The following is a 17536-nucleotide window of genomic DNA, read 5'->3' as shown; positions in this document are numbered from 1 at the left end:
ACAATATAGCAGGGTGTAAAATGCATGAGCATCAGTAAAATGTAAAATGACTGAAGGAACAAGGGACAAGGGTGAGCTGAGAATGAAACATAACAGGGCTTACAGTCCAGGTTGGAAGCCATTTTAGGGATTTAGAAGAGTTGTTTTTAAATCTAATCCCTGGCATGTGGCATTGGGAAAGTCCTTCCTACATCTTTGGGTAGCTGAGAGTCTTTGTCATCCTTGGCTCCCAGCCCAGCTCTCTTGATGACACCCTGCCCAGATCTCCTTGATCTGATAGGAAGAGACAGGTTTATTGTACAGCCCACTGAGGGTGAGCCCACAGGAGGACCATGCCTGTGCCACCCATGGCAACTCATTAAGATTGCTCTGTTTCTTCCACAATGGAGTCAAGAAAACAGGGGAAGAGCCTGGATCAGAAGAGCTGGGTTCAGGGTCCAAGTTCTTCTTCTTCTTTTTTTTTTTTTTTTTTTTTTGTGAGACAGAGTCTGGCTCTGGCTCTGTCACCCAGGCTGCAGTGCAGTGGCGCTATCATGGCTCACTGCAGCCTCCGCCTCCCGGGCTCAAGCGATACTCCCATCTCATCCTCACAAGTAGCTGGGACTACAGGTGTGTGCCACCACACCTCGCTAAATTTTTTTGTATTTTTTTGTAGAGACAGGGTTTCACCATGTTGCCCAGGCTGGGCTTGAACTCCTGAGCTCAAGTGATCCACCTGCCTCTGCCTCCCTGAGTGCTGGGATTACAAGCATGAGCCACTGCATCTGGCTTAAGCTCTGGTCCTCACCACAAGATCTGGGACAAGTGCCTTTCTTGCCTATAACTTAGGGCTGATATGACCAATTGCTCCTTCATGTTATTGAGGATTAAATGAGAATGCATGCCGTAAAATATGAAGGATCGCAGCAACGCTAGAGACTTACATGTTTATATTCATTTCTTCCAAAGGGCTTTAAGGTTAGAAGGTTTCATTATTTCCTGCTAGGATGAGGGATGTTCTATCCTCAAGGCCTTAGATCTCTGGATCAGATCATCAGTGGAGGTTTTGCAACCACAGCCACAGCCCCTGAAGTCTAGAATCAAAGGAAACACCTGCCAAGGTTTCCAACCCAGCGATTTGCTGTGTTATGATCGCTGCTGAGCTCCCAGTACAAGAAGAGAGTGTGCACAGAAAATAGATTAAAGGTCTCCTTTGAGGCCAATATAAGGTTTTTAAGCCATTTTTTAAAGTTTCCTTTTGTTTATTATTTAATAATGTTTTTCTAGTTGTAATGAACATATTTTATACAAAACTGAGGAAGACAGAAAAATATAAAAAAGAAATGAAATATGCCACTTATTAAATCTCATTTTGGTGATTAGCCTTCTGTTCTTTTCTATGCAAACATATACCCTCCAAAAATAGTGATGATGTTATCATCAAAATTATAATATCTGTTCATTCATTGCATTTATATCTTGAGCATTTACCCCTGTTCTTAAGTCTTATTTTATAGCCTGGTTAGTTAACAATGGCACAGCATCCTACCACAGGGGTTTATTTTACTAAATCTTTCTTGCTAATCATTTAGGTATTTTCTGCTCATTTTTAGGGGGAAATATTTGGGTTATGCCACAGAGCACCCTTCTCCCAGCCCCACAGATTGTGCAAGCACCTTGGCAGTACTCTCAGGTGTGGGGTTTAAATCCCAAGCCCCCTATTAACACTCCAGCTCATGGCCTGACAGCAATTGCCTAGGCTGTTGCTGTCCTGTGTCTTTGAGCAGAGCCTTCCCTGCAGAGAATCCTCGCATATCCATAAATCAGCACCTTAAGCTACATATGATAGAACGACAGGGTTTTAGAGACTCATGGGTTGGGGAGGAGATTTACTGTATGTACCTGAATCAGGGCATCCTTCCACATGTGTTTTGAAATGCTCTAGAAGCTGGGTCTCCAATTCTGGTTGGTCCCAAGCACTATAAGGTCTTGGGATACAGAGAATGCAGACAGGCCCCACACTCCAAAATCTTATGGTCAACCGAGGGAACAAAGGTTTGGGGAGATGCTCCAAAGGGGATACATACAGGATATGATGGGAACTGAGAAGAAGGACTCTTAGACTCATCTGGAATACAAGAGTCACAAATTAGGATAAAAAATTAAGCTTGGTGACTCTGGAGCCAGAATACCTAGATGTGAATCCTGGTTCATCACTTTGTAGCCATGTGAGTGCCTGCAAAGAGTAATAATACTAGGGCATGCCCCACGGGTTATCATATAAAGTGCTAGAACAATGCCTGGTGCACGGCAAGCCCTCAATAAATGTTAACTACTGCTGTCCCGTTAGAAGGGATCCATGAGGGAAAGGGCTTCATTTTACTCACTGCTATATCCTCAGTGACTAGCACATAATAGATGCTCAATAAATATTTGTTCGATGTTAAATATTGGGGTTTTCTTCTTGTTCATTTCCCATCTTAGTAAGACCAACATTCCCACCTTAGAGAATCTTAAAACAAAAAAGCAACAACAAAAAACCATCCTGCAAAACATTTTTTAAAAATCCATTTGAATGTAATAATGCTAGACTTGGCTTTAAAATCTTCTCCAATTGGGCCCACAGTCTCAACAACTTATGTAGAAAGGAAAGAAAGGAAAAAAGAAAAACAGTAGCAGATAAAAAGGATGTGGAGAACTGTAGAACTAGGCACATGAGAATTTTCTTTTTAATTTCTATTAAGAGAATGATTTCCTGGAATCTTGATTTTTTTTTTTCTTTTTAACACCAGGCTAATTTCTTTTTTCTCTGAACCTAAGAGCTGTGTTAATGGGAATAGCAGTTTTGTACTTAGAAAGGAGATAATATCCAAAGACTAAAAATATTGTGTCATGTGGCCATTTGCCAGCGACTCAGCAAGGCTCTCTGTAAAACCTGGCATTTTCTCCCCCTTTTTAAAGGCTTGTTTAATCAAAGCTGCTCCCTTGATATTCATTCTTGGAAAACAGAAATTAAATAGAATGAAAAGCAACTGCAGCCCCTCTCTGCCCCCAGTCCTGGCTAAGAAAAGTCCCGAGTAATCAGATCAATTCAGTTAATAAATGCTTGTCAGACAAGCTCTCTGGTTTTCCTGCTGAGAATATTTCTTTACCACCACCCCAGGTTTCTCTATTTGCAGCCCCTTTGCAGCTAGGTTTGCTCTCAGACACAAAAACTTTAGTTTGGAAGACAAGAAGCCCATCCTTCCTGCCCCATTCACCCTTGATTGTGCCTTGGTGTAGGGAGAAAGGAAGGTGAGAGGGAGCTGGCCCAGTTTCCAGAAATGTCAGGCTCCCTGGGGTACGAGGGGAACGCCACCTCCAGGCTTGCTTCCCCACTGCAGTAGGAGTCACAGACCAATGATTCAACCTGTGCCACTTTGCAGCTATCAGTTGCTTTCAGGCCTGCAGTAGAAACAAACAACAAGAATTCAGCTTCTTGTCTTTTATAAAATAGAGCAGCCAACTACCAGGCCACCGCAGGCCGAGTTTCCAGAAGGAAAGACCCTTATTCTGCCCACATCCAGGGAGTGTCAATGGCTCCACAAGCCACTGAGTACATGGCCCCAAACCCACCCCAGAGGGCCAGAGCACTCAGGACTGTGGCAAGTTACAAATATGTTGCCACATTCCTATATTTTTCAATGGAAGCTGAATATTTTGTAAAAGCCTCAATTCCTCTCTTTGTTTTCCCCTATTCCACCCTCGTCTCAGCTCAGAGGTGGGATGTGGAGGAGGAAGGAGGGAAGAGTGCCTAGAAGAAAAAAAACTATCGTTAAAAAACTACCCACTGCAAGCCCTTAACGTGGCTCCTGCTCGTGGTTCATTGTTCTGAGGATGAGCTAAGTGGGTTACAGGCAAGTACTTGGATGTTTTTAAGAAGAGACACGATGACAAATGCAAAATGCTATTATTAATGTAATCCTTCACCGATAAAGCTGCAGATCCTATGCCCTCACATTCTGTCATTCTTTTTCCATAATCGGCCTGGGTTCTGTGCTGCAAGATTCAGGCTTTGTTAATCTTAATAACAATGATCCCCATCTATTAGAGAATGTCCCACCCCACATGCAAAGAGCCAGCAGTGACCACATATTTGGAGTGGGAATTGTCCAGTACCTTTGCTTTTTCCTTTTATGAGCATTTTAACAAGAACCTGGAGTAGAATGAAGAATGCCTTTTGCTAAGACTTCAGGTGGTGACTCCTGAGTTGGCAGGCAGACACCAGGGGAGCTGAATGACTGGGGCAGGTGCGGGTGTATGGTGGGGACAGGGATGCTGTCACTCAGAAAAGAAAGGGGTAGGAAGCCAGTGGCAGAACTTGCCAGAACAGAGTAGAAGGGAGTTGGGTCAGGAGACCTGGGTTCTCACTGGAGTTACCTGACCCCTCAGTTCCCTCCCTCATCCAGAAATAAAGGACTGCTCAATGGACCTGAAAGATCCCATCCATCTAGGTCCCTTGATAGGGCCAGGTTTGGCATATGATGACCACTTTATACACAGGAAAATCAAAACTCACAACTGGCTGCCACTTCTTAGAGCTATGAGCAAGATAAAGATAGAAAGAAAAGGATGGCCCCTGCTGCTCTCCCAAAAGTCCAGGTAGTAGCTAGGTTATTGCTCTTTTAATTTAATCCTTTGTCTGCCTTGGTGAAGACAAAGCACATTTCATTTTATGCAAAAGCCCTTCCTCAATGGAAAGGCCAAGAGAAAGCCCCTTAATGGAGAAATTGCGTACTAGATCATTTTGCCTCCAGCTGAGAGATTGATTAACATCCTGGGAGTCTCCAAGGAGGCTCTTCTGCAGTCACGGTGGCCATTTCCAAGCAGAGGGGGAAGCAGAGAGTGTGGGAGTTGAATGGGAGGAGGGTGGTCTCAAAGAGCCTCCTTCAGAAAGTGGAGAAGAGGTGGGGGGGGGTACCCAAAGAAGAAATGCCAGTAAATATAATTATTCACATGCAGATCATCCTTCTCTATGTTCTGAGCCCATTATTAATGCATACCTCCAAGCCAAGCCCCGGCTCTACCTGCATGCCCACCGCAACACAGAAGGTGCCCAGGGAGGGGGAACCAATGCTAGATCTAAGCCTGTGCCTGGCCAATGCAGTAGCCACTACCCTCACATATGTGTGACTATGAGCATTGAAATGTGGCTGGTCTGCACGGAGATGATCTGTAAGTGTAAAATGCACACTGAGTTTGAACACTGAGTATGGAAAAAGAAGGCAAAATATCTCATTAATCATTTTATGTTGACTATGCTGAAATATTTTGAGTATACTGAGTTAAATAAGCTATTAAAATTAATTTCATTTATTTTGTTTTACTTTCAATGTGGCTACTAGAACATTTAAAATTACATGTGCAGCACTAATTTCTGGCTCACAGTATAGCTTTATTGGACAGAGCCGGTCCAATATTGAACAGTGTTGGTCCAAACGATGTACCAGCACATGCTTTTCAAGTTTCACTAAAAAGAAGGGAGCAAATACAAGTGGCTTCCAGATTAGTACCTATTTTAGATTAACTGTGATACATTTTCACTTTATTAAGCTGGAGAAGAGTTGTAAAATTTGTCATTTTAAAGGGGTTGAGGTTTCAAAATGCATCCTAGAGCTATTTTTAAAAATCCATTATTCATTCTCTAGTTGCTGCCACCAGCAGGTTGACTCGTGGACCCCACCAGGTTAAGATGACAGACACAAACCAAGCCTAGGTCGCTTCAGGCATGTGCTTTAGTGTTTTGTTAAACTGTCCTTGTTTGCTCAGTCCAGTGGTTCTTGAAGTACATGGTACATCAGAATCACCAGGGAGGTTTGTATTAAAACTCAGCATTCTCATGCAATGTCCAGGAATCTGCATTTTTAAAATCAGCCTAAGTATGTTCTAATGCCTGAACACACTTCTAAAGCCTGCAAAACACTTATAAACCGGTGTTTCCACTGGGTGTGGTGGCTCACGTCTGTAATCCTAGCACTTTGGGAAGCCAAGGCAGGTAGATGGCTTGACCCCAAGAGTTTGAGACCAGCCTGGGCAACATAGTGAAACCCTATCTACAAAAAATACAAAAATTAGCTGGGTGTGATGGCGGGCACCTATAGTCCCAGCTACTTCGAAGGCTGAGGTGGAAGGATCACCTGAGCCAGGAAAGTTGAGGCCGCAGTGAGCCGTGATTGCACCAGTGTACTCTAGCCTGGGTGATAGAGGTAAGACCCTGTCTCAAAAATAAACCAGTGTTCCCAGCCTTTTTGTCCAGAATAATTGCCTAAGATATTTGCCAAATACGCAAAATTGTTCTCAGACAATGCAGAAATGCAGACTCAGACTCGAAAACTCCAGGAGTGGGACTTGGAAATTTTGGGAGATAATGTTGCAAACCAGCAGTTCTCACCCCTGGCCATACATTAGATTCCCTGGGGGCTTTGTAGTCCTGATGCCCAGGCCATATCCAAGTCCAATCACATCAGACTTTCACAGGGTGGGACGCAGACATCTGTGTTCTTTAAAGCTCCCCCAGTGGTTTCAATTTACAGCCAAGGTTGAGAAGCACAGGTTCGTCAGTAACAAATTAACTCACCTCCCTTCTACTTTTACGAAGCTAACTATGTCATTTGCCTCTACTTAGTACCCCCAAGCACCCAGAATAAAACGTCTAAGTACAAAGGCCATAATATGTTATGTCCTAAACTGTTATTGCCTTTTCCTAATCTGAGAAAGTTTTCTTCCAGATTATGTCCACCGCTCCTGCAGGCTGGCTGTTGACTTTCTGTACAGCTGTTAGTTCCAGCACAGGTGTTAAATATTTCATTAACAATTTCTGCTGCAACTCTGAGTATCCCCTCCCCAAACAACTCCTCAACTCACTGCAGAAGCCACAAGCCCCTGCAGCTGCTCTCAGAATGCTTTTGATGTCACTACATTTTTTTTTTTTTTTTTGAAGGGAGCAACACCTGCTGCAGTTGTTTCCTACCTGGGCAGCTTTCCTTCCTCTGAAAGGGTAACTACCTGATCTATGAGGTGTTTTTAAAGGGGCCATGACCTTATTCTGTCTGCATAATTTGGAGAGATACATTTAAAGTGGAGATTTAAAAACAAATATATGTTTGTCTTCACAACTGAAATTCTTTCCACTTTTCCCCCACTGGATCTTATACAAACTTTACAGTAATTGTCATACTGAATTATAATTAGTGTATTCATGTGTCAGAAATCAGAACACAAGACCCCAAAATATGACATCTTGGCAATTGAAAAAAACCTCAGAAGCAAGAAGCCCACTCTTTCTCCTGACTTTCTCCCCTGAAGCATGATCATAAAGGAATTCTTTGACCTACCATCCCTAAAAGTAGGTCACAAGAACCTGATTCTAGAGGATCCCAGACCCTACAACCAGAGACCAAGAAGAATCTGAACAACAGGGCCTTGCTAAGTTTCCCCAGTTTATTACCTTTAGGTCATACCCCTTTTTGTCCAGTTACGATTCTACACGACTGCCATTCTTCATTGAACTTCAGCATAAAAATACAGTTTTCCCTGGGGGTCTTTGGGTCTTCATTTCTGAAGCCTCCCATGTCATGTAAAACTTTGGTTAAATAAATTTGTTACACTTTACTCTTCTTGTTAATCTCTCCTTTGTTATAGGAGTGTCAGCCGTAAACCTTTTGACAAGTGAGGAAAAGCTATTCCTTCTCCCCTATGAATGAATGTCTCCCATTCAGTTTACACTTCCTGAGGTCAATGTGTCCTACTCATCTGTTTCCAAAGTATCTAATAGGATGCCTAGCACATAGAGAGTTCTTTGTAAATGTTGAAATGAACTAAATATGTAAGTAAGGTGCTATACTTTGGGTTTCTGACCTTATTTGCATCCAGAATCCCTGGTCACCAGTAAGCGAAAGTGGCCAAAGGGCACAGTTCTGGCCAGTGAAATATAGCAGAAGTCCTCTGGGTAGGGCTTCCAAGAGAGTTTTTGTTTTCCTGACAAAAAAGGGACAGATTGGGCCTGCCTGCTCTACCCTGTATCCCTCCCTGCTTGCTTCTTTCTTCTTGCATGGAACTCAGAGGTAAATCCTGGAGGTGCAGCAGCCATCTCGCAATCACGAGGTGAGAAAAAGAGGACAGTGCCAACAAACAAGCTCCGGTTAGAAAAACAGAAGCATAGGAAGAGCCCAGGCTCCTGATGGTAGCAGCTGCACCAGTGCTGAACTGCCTGCTTGCCTCTAGACTTATTAAAGAAAAAAAGTTCCCACGTACACTCTCATGGTTAAGTTTTATTTGCAGACAAACACATTCCTAACTAGTATGAGAAGTATGTTATTAAGAAGTATGCATTTCAAGCATCTAGTATTGCTCTTAACACATAGACACCCATTAAATGTTTGCATATTCATTTATTCATGCAAATATTAACATGAATGAATGCTGAATGAATGAGTTAATGAATGAATGGGTGATTTTTTTTTTTACACAGAAGGATCATCTTCTAATAAAAACAGACTATTCCCTTACTTTAAGTTGTATCCAATAATTTTATAACAGCTTTGTTTCAGAGTCTGTAGACTATATATATTCGTCCTGGTATTCCCGAGGCTCATTTCCTCCTGTTAGAAAAAGTAGTCCAATTGAAGCTGCAAATCATGCAGCAAACAGTAGAAACAGCCTCCTGGTGTTACCAATTCCCCGAATGTCATATTTTAAGTACTCTCTTCTCTGTAAGGCAGGGTCTGCAGGAGTGTTTCCTGCTCCAAGGTTAGTCAGGTGGGATTCGCTTTGTTTTTTCTTTTTTCTCTCCAACCTGGACTGCTCAGCTGCAGTGTGTGCACAGGCCACGTTAGTGAGCAGAGCCAGGAGCTGAGGCGTCCACTCCCAGGGACCAACTAAGAGGCTTCACCTGAGGATTGGTGGTTATAGTTGCCCCACTAGTAGCTACATCAAGAAAACTGATTAAGAAGGGAGAGAAGAGACATCTGCTGTCTCAGACTGAATCATGAGGCAATTCCCAGGACCCAATCTCCTGCTCTACAACCTAGAATTCTGGGGACTCTTTAATTTTTTTTTTTTTTTTTTTGAGACAGGGTCTTGCTCTATTGCCCAGGCTGGAGTGTAGTGGTGTGATCATAGCTCACTGTAGTCTCAAACTCCTAGGCTCAAGCGATCCTTCCACCTCAGCCTCCCGAGTAGCTGGAATTACAGGCATGCACCACCATGCCCAGCTAACTTTTTTATTTTTTGTAGAGATGAGGTCTCACTATGTTGCCTAGGCTGGTCTCAAACTCCTGGGTTCAAGCCATCCTCCTATTTTGGGATTACAGGCATGAGCTGCTGCATCTGGCCTCTTTTTTAATTTTTTAAACTTGGCTCTAAGCAGCTTGGCTTCATCTCTTGAGAAAGGTAGGTAAATGCTTCATCTCTTGAGAAAGGTAGGTAAATCTCTTGAAAAGGTAAGTGTACATTTTATGCTTTTAAAATAGAGCTGGTTTTTATCAGCTTAGATTTTTTTAAATATTGAGCAGTTTTGATACGCCAGGCATGGTGCTAAGTGGTTTTACATGCATTGTCTATGTAATACTCACAGCTTCTCTACTGCAGTAGGTGCTGGTACTCTTCTTTGTTTACAGAGGAAGAAATTGAAGCTTAGAGAGGTAACAAATTGGCCTAGATCACACAGAGCCACAGATCCACTCTAGAGTGTCCAGCCCCAGAGCCCCTTTATTCATTCCAACCATTCCACATACACTGCATTTGGAAGTGAATGCACATTCCCCCGATTGCCACTGCCCAAACCCACCCCGCCAAGACTCAGGACAGCAGGCTCCTGTGTCTAACCCAACATGGACAAACACCACCTCTTCCATATAAAGACACTTACACTGAGGGGAATGTTTCTGCTTGTGTCTTCTGGATCGAAGGCCTCAACCTGGTAAATGAATCCAGGGTTTGCTCCTTCTACTACGTAGAGGTGTAGACCTACACCAGTGTCCAAAGTGGAATAAGAAACATCTTATTAAAGCAAAAATGGGGAATTCCAAAATCAGGGCAGCTGTACACAACCAAGGGAACCAAGGGTGTTGGCATCGTGGGACCAAGAACGCAATAAGAAAATCCATGAGCAAGACCACTGGCCAACTTTCCTGCGTGGATCCATTTAGGGGAATTCATAAAGTGCTAGGGTTGGCTAAGCTGGTACCAAGTCTTCATTTATGTCCTCTGTTGAGAGGTGCCCCAGGGCGAGGCTGTTTGAGGTCGGGGAAGAAGGAGGTGATAAGGCAGAGAGTTGGGAAGTAAACCCAGGTAGGAACCTCTGGTGTGAGGATCCCCACATGCTGAGTCCACTTTAATGTGCAAATCCCTCCTCCACTGTGCTAAGTTACCCCTTAAAGGACACTTGGCAACTCCGCAGAAATGACCGCTGAAATGAGGGACCTTACAGCGGAACAGAGATAAATAGAATAAGTAGGGGAGGGCTACAGAGGCTCAAGGGAGGAACCAAAAATTGATTTCATCTGTTTCAGAGTTTTTCACGGTGATGGGGGAGGAGGGAGGAGCAGGCAGTACCAGCACTGACCGAGGGGCCACAGAGCTCTCACTCGGGCATTTTTTTCTTCTGAGTGATGACGGACAATATGAAAAGTAACTCACTCTTTTGGGGGGCACTGTGCTGAGGACTTAACATACATTTTCTATTTTCATCTTCATAACAGTTCTGTTAATATAAAGCAGGTATTGTATTTATTCTTCTAGTGTAATTAGTGCTTTTCAGATGAGAACACTGAGACTCAGGGAAGTTATGAAGTTGTCCTAGCTAGTAAATGATAGAATCAAAATTCAAATCCAGATGCCTTACATCTGAGCTTGAGCTTTCATTCATTTTTTATCACTCTCATGCTTCATTCAAAAAAATATCTACTGAGCGCTATGTCCAAACACTGATCTACACACTGGGAATACAGCAGCTCACAAAACAGAACCTTACTCTCATGCAACTTCCGTTTCCATGGGAAGATATGGATAGCAAAATAATTGAGTAAAATGTGTGTATATTAGTGAGAAACATTATGAGAAAAATTGGGGAAGGGAGAGTGAGTTGGGTTACCATTTTAATAAAGCGGCTATGGAAGGTTCACTGTAGCGGGGAAGGACATGACACTTGTCAAGTTTTTTTTTTTTGTTTTTTTTTTTTGTTTTTTTTTTGAGGTAGGGTCTTGCTTTATAACCCAAGTTGGAATGCAGTGGCACAAACACAGCTCACTGCAGCCTTGACCTCCCGGGTTCAAGTGATCCTCCCACCTCAGCCTCCTGAGTAGCTGGAACTTCAGTTACCTACCACCACATCTGGCTAATATTGGTATTTTTTGTAGAGATAGGGTTTTGCCCTGTTGCCCAGGCTGGTCTTGAACTCCTGACCTTAAGCAATACTCCCACCTCAGCCTCCCAAAGTGCTGTGATTACAGGTACGAACCACTGCACCTGGCCTTAAAGAAATGAGGAAGAGCCAGGAGACAGGATGGGGAGGCAGAGGAATCAGCAAATGCAAAATGCTGAGGTAGGGTCATGTTTGAGGCATTCGCAGATCAGTAAGGGGGCCAGAGGCTGGGTCACAGGGACTGAGGGGGAGGAGGGGAAAGGAGGAGGGGTGGGAGGGTAAGGAATGTAGGCAACTTGCCAGATTTAATTGGTTCTTTTTTTTTTTTTTTTTTTGAGACAGAATCTCGCTCTGTCACCCAGGCTGGAGTGCAGTGGAGCAATCTCGGCTCACTGCAGGCTCCGCCTCCCGGGTTCACGCCATTCTCCTGCCTCAGCCTCCTGAGTAGCTGGGACTACAGGCACCTGCCACCACGCCCAGCTAATTTTTTGTATTTTTTAGTAGAGATGGGGTTTCACCATGTTAGCCAGGATGGTCTCAATCTCCTGACGTCGTGATCCACCTGCCTCGGCCTCCCAAAGTGCTGGGATTACAGGCATGAGCCACAGTGCCCGGCCTTTAATTGGTTCTTAAGGAGACTCCCTTTGAGTGAGATGGGAATTCCTTGTAGGGTTTTAAGCAGAGGAGTGCCTTGATTTAACTGACGTTTTAATAGGATCCCTCTGGCTGCTGTATGGAAAACAGACCACAGGGGGGCTGGGAGGCCAACTGCCAGCCATTGCAACAATCCAGGTGAGATGCGATGAGCAGCTTGGAGCACGGTGGTAGTGATGCAGACACTAGGGTGTGGCCAGTTTCTGGGTATATTTAGAAGCTGGCAAGATTTCCTAATGGATTTCATGTCAAGTGTGAAAGACTCAAGACTTGGTCCAAGCAACAGGAAGGACGGAGTTACTGCTAACCAAAACGGGAAAGATATAGGAGAAGCAGATTTGGGTGGGGGTGGAGGGTGGAGAGGAAGCCAGGAGTTTGGTTCAGAAGCACATTAAGTTTGCGCTGTCAAACATCCAAGTGGAGATGCTGGGCGAGAAAGGTGGATGTTTGTGTTACGACTGCCACAGTTCAGGGCAGAACCTGGACTGAAATGACAGACTTGAAAGTTGTCAGAATAGGGATGATGCTCAAAGCCATGAGCTTGGGGGAGATCCTGTAAGACATTAGTTACTGTGTGCTCTGGTCCCTTACATTGTCCCTATTGTAGCAGACACACGCTGCCCTCAAGGAGTCAGAGTCCATGGGGAGAATGAACAAGCCAGTCAATGACCAGGGTACACAGGGATGAGCCTAGGGGCAGCTCAGCCAGTTTCCTCCACAATGATCCACTCGAGGTCTCTCTGAGCTTCAGTTTCCTCCCTGGGACTGGAAGGGGACCAGGAGAAACCCTGCCTGTGAAGGGCTTTGCAAACTGTTGGACATTATTACTGGGAGTGTTGAGCTGGAGGATATTTCATTTATTCCCTGCTCATTAAGCAGCTGCCTTTTCCAGGGAAACAGCTGCTTGTTTATTTACTTTTTCTGTTTCTCTCTGTCCCCCAGGGCCCTCCCTGATGCCACTGCCTGGGCTGCAGTGCACATCCTGGTGTATCCTACCTTCCGCCAAGTTGCCTTGAAACTGAGGTGGCTCGTTCACATCTGTTACCTGGACAGTCAGGACTTGCAGGTCTGTGACACCAACCTCATCCTTCACATAAATCTGCAAATCAAATATGTTTGGTCCTGTTTCAAAATCTAGTTGTTCCTTCCCAGTGGTGACAACCTAAAACAAAATGCAAAATTCTTAGTAACCATGTGAAAGAAGATCTGTTTTGCATGCATGCACTTTGCAAAGGGATATTCCTAGGAAGGAAGCATCTGGCATCCTGGAAACCAGCATTCATTCACTGTCAGAGGAACCAGTTGTTTTGCCTTAGTCCTTCCAACATAAGCCCTATGATACTTCACTAAAGGGACTCCTGCATGGGATGCTGCGTTTCCTAGGAAAGAAAAATATTCAGGAGACATTCTGATGCAATTGACTGGAGATGGAAAGCCTAAGAATTAAAAAACAAAAAACCCTCCACTACTTGGGGGTAGGCTCCTAGAAAAATCCTTTAACTACCCTGAATATAGTTGGATTTCCTCATTGTTAAGAACATGGCACCTGTATACATATGTGACAAACCTGCACGTTGTACACATGTACCCTAAAACTTAAAGTATAATTTAAAAAATAAATAAAAATTAAAAATAGAACCATAACATGTATACATGCACATCTATATGCTGATGTTCAAGGGTCTAAGACCATGCACATCTTATATTACGCATAAGGTTGCTGCAGGTCCATTGTGCAACAAACCTCATCATTAAACCTGATAAATAAAAAATAAATAAAAAATAAAAAATAAAAAGAATACTAACCTTTCCTGGGACTGCTGTTAAGTTATATCTTGACTCATCACTTCATTCTAATTTTCCCAAAGCCACATCCAAAAATAAACAAGAGATGAAAGATACATCTGCGTAAGTAATGATATTTATTTAATCAACAGACTGTTCACTTTCTTTGTGCCTTTCCACACATTCTTCCATTGTCAGGAGCTTTTGTTGTCTGCACTATCAGTATTTTGTAGATGTGGGAGGGATTCGAGGAACAGGGCCAGAGAGACATCACCAGAATCTACAGCTATTGCCAGCAGGAACTCTGGCGGTCGGTGTTGGGAGGGTCCTGCTGAAACCAACTGGAGACCAGCCTGTGATTGCTCGTATCTATAGGCACAGGCTCCCACTAACTTAGAGCCTTGAACTTCCAGAAGGCCCAGAGCCCTTGGGGACATTGAGGACTAAATTCCATGTATGTCCTTAATTATGCCAGTAGAACCTTTCGGTTATTAATATGACTGGGGCCAGGTGATGAGACACTCAGCATCTTGCTGTGAAGACAGAACTTGGCTCCAACTGCATCTCCACCACTGAACTTCTGGGTGGCCTTGGGAAAATCACCTTCCCTTTCCCTGATTTTGTTTCCATGTGATTGTAACTAGGGAAATAATCATTGCCCTAGTTAAACAGCTGAAGAATGATACAAGGTATTAAAAAGCTAGGTCAAGGTACTATGGAAACTGAAGGAGAGAAAAGTTCACTGTGAGCTGTGTTTAGCTGGGGAAGGCTTCATGGAGGAGTTGGTAGGTATTGTGTTGGACATTGCAAGTTCTAGGTTGGTTAAGAGAACAGGGCCACAGATGTGAATGAGTACCTGTGGTGAACGGAGAGGGTATGGAGGATTGTTGAGGGGGGAAAAAGAGGTATTCTTGTGTCTACCCGTGAACAGAGGCAACCTAGGAGCCACGTAAGTGGAGATGAACTGGTCTCTATGCTGGGCACATGGTAGTGAGGGGCAGCACAGGGGTCAAACACATAGACCCTGGAGCCAGACTGACTGGTTTCAAAGGCCAGCCTTCCCATTGCTTAACCTTCCTGTGCCTTGGTTTTCCCATCTGTAAAATGGGGATAATAACACCTACTTTTTGGGTTATCATGAGGATTCAATGAGCTAATCTATGGGAAGTACTTAGAAGACTGTCTGGCACTGAGCAAACACTCTGCAAATGGTGACTTTCTAATCATTAACTAGTCAAAAACTGTTAAAGGAATATATGTCCACCAGAGCAGGTGGACTTCTGTTGAGATGATCCGCTCTCATGATTTACACCCTGGCTTCCTGATTTACAACGTGGCTCCCTGCTAAGCCTGGAGCCTCCTCCTGCATGCCAAGCTTGGATAGATCCTTGACCTCAGTATTACCTATTGCCAGCCTCTTCTCCTTGGGGAGTAGCTCTCACACCCCAGAGTAAGGAAATAGAACAGTCAAAAAATGGTCCAAAAATGTTGTATCTTGGAACCAAAAGAATGGGGTTGCTCTCAACACAAATGGAAAAACTGTTCTCGTTGTTGTTGTTACCAGCATTTATTGAGCATTTACGTGCCAGACTTGCCAAGTCATTCTGTGGAGTATTCCATTTGATTGTCACAATGACCATAGGTTGGTAAAACTTCCTCCATTTCACATTTAAGGAGATTAACTAGGAGAGGGAGGGGAAGGAGCTCTCCTAAGGTCATAGCTGGGAGTGGTGGAGCCTCGATTTGGTTGTGGGCAATCTTGCTACAGAGTTTTAGTGAAAGACAGTAAGTTTCACTTTAGACATGTTAAATTTGAGGTTGTTCTGGATAAGGCCGAGCACATTTGTAGGCCACAGTGCTCACGACAGTAGATGGGAAAAGAGGGGAGTCAAGCTCAGAGATGGACAAATGAAAGAGGGAAAGGTGCTGGCCTCCACAGGACTTCAGAGAGCCCCTCTCTCCACAGCCAGCTGGCAGTCACTCTTCCCTGGCCTCTTAAGCTATGCTTCTGGTGCTGCTCCAGGAGAACACCCTTGATCTATGATTAGCTACAAGTGGCTGAATGAGGATCCGACATCCCTCTTGCTGGGCAATAGCAAACCAGTGCAGCATGAGGGCTATGAACAATAATTCTTGGGGCAGCCTACCTGATTGCAAATCTCAAGCCTGCCATCTCCTAGTTATGTGAACTTGGGCAAGTTGCTCAACCTCTCTATGCCTCAGTTCTCCCATCTTCAGTGTGCAAATAACAGTACACCACTTCATAGCATTCTTATGAGGATTAAATGAATGCATTCACAAAATATTTAGGGAAATTCCTGGCATATGGTAAATGCCCCGTAAATGAAACGTTAGCATCCTCCTCCTCATTATTATCATTACTCCTCCTCACCACTCCCTGCACCACCAGAAGTCTCAATGGCTGTGTCCTTTCCAAAGCAGGGAGGCTTGGCCTCTTGCATGATTTGGAGTTTACCCTCAGAAAGTACAAATGAGTCACAAGAAATGGTGACCCAGACTCGCCATCCTCCAGAATGTCAAGCCTATCCAAGGAGGGGCCAAGTTCTGCCACAGAGATTTTCATGTCTGGAAGGCTGCAGGAGTAACTCTTGTGAGCAATTTCGGTTGGAGAGTAGGATCTTCTTGGAGGGATGGTAGATGATGTTGGGTAGTTTCTGGGGAGAAGCAATCAGTTCTTAAGAACAGCTTCATGACTTGTGAAACTGTGGCCCATCTTAGTACCAACACAGGGTTGTATGCAGCTGTGGGATGTGATGCAAGGAGGGGCACAGGACTAGGACAATACACCAAACACTTGAGCCTAGATGAGTTGAGGTGCTAAGCAATCTGCCATTTCTAGAGGTTAGGAACAGGATGGAATTCTTCCTTGATTAACAGCCCTGCTTGAATCCCATAGAATGTGGGAAGAGCAGGTCCCATGAAGAAAGAGTTGAGAGCTCACCCAAACAGTGATAGACATACATGGCAATATGACAGAAAGCCTGGAACTGGAAATCAGGAGACTGAATGAAGTTCTTATTTCACCTTTTACGGCTATGTGATCTCAGATAAATCATTTAAACTTGGTGGGTCTCTGTTATATCTAAAATAGAAATAAAACATTTCTAAATAGTGATATTAATGTTGTAACAATCAAGAGATGAAACCGCATGTGGTGGTGCAGTGCCTGTAGTCTCAGCTACTGGGGAGGCTGAGGCGAGAGGATCACTTCAGCCCAGGAATGCAAGTGCAGCCTGGGCAGCATAGTGAGACCCCATCTCAAAAAAAAAAAAAAAAAAAAAAAAAGAGAGATCAGGTATGTGAATGTGCCTTGGAGCCTCTATGCAAATTCAAAGGAACATGGTCATTTTAATCACTAAAGGCTGTAGACCATAAATGCTGAGGATGAGAACTCCCACGTGGAGACAACCCAAATGTCTGTCAATTGATGAATGAAAAAACAAAATATGGAATATAATATAATTCAGCCACAAAAAGCAATGAAGTACTGATCCAGGCTACAACATGGGTGACCCTTGGAACTTTATGCTAAGGGAAAGAAGTCAGTCACTAAAGACCACATACTATAATGATTCCATTCATAGGAAATGTCCAGAATAGGAAAATCCATAAAGACAAAGTAGATTAGTGGTTGCCAGGGATTGGGGCGATAAGAGAATAGGTGAGTGACTGCTAATGGGTACAGGGTTTTGTTTT

General features: G+C 43.9%; 1 protein-coding gene across 1 annotated transcript in view; it reads right to left on the bottom strand.

Moving 5' to 3' along the window:
* CDHR3 (cadherin related family member 3) overlaps positions 1-17536 on the bottom strand; it is a 78441-nt gene that overhangs the window by 39668 nt on the left and 21237 nt on the right. Inside the window, exons 6-7 of the mRNA XM_054560776.1 lie at positions 13031-13196; positions 9887-9984 (exon numbers count right to left, since the gene is read on the bottom strand). Of these exons, the coding sequence (XP_054416751.1) occupies positions 9887-9984; positions 13031-13196 (264 nt within the window). The remainder of the gene's footprint in view (positions 1-9886; positions 9985-13030; positions 13197-17536) is intronic.

The sequence above is a fragment of the Pongo abelii genome, chromosome 6 (genome assembly GCF_028885655.2).
Source record: "Pongo abelii isolate AG06213 chromosome 6, NHGRI_mPonAbe1-v2.0_pri, whole genome shotgun sequence".
In the NCBI taxonomy this organism is placed as follows: domain Eukaryota; kingdom Metazoa; phylum Chordata; class Mammalia; order Primates; family Hominidae; genus Pongo; species Pongo abelii.
Note: the sequence above shows the minus strand (reverse complement) of the source record. Positions and strands in the feature narration are given on the sequence as shown.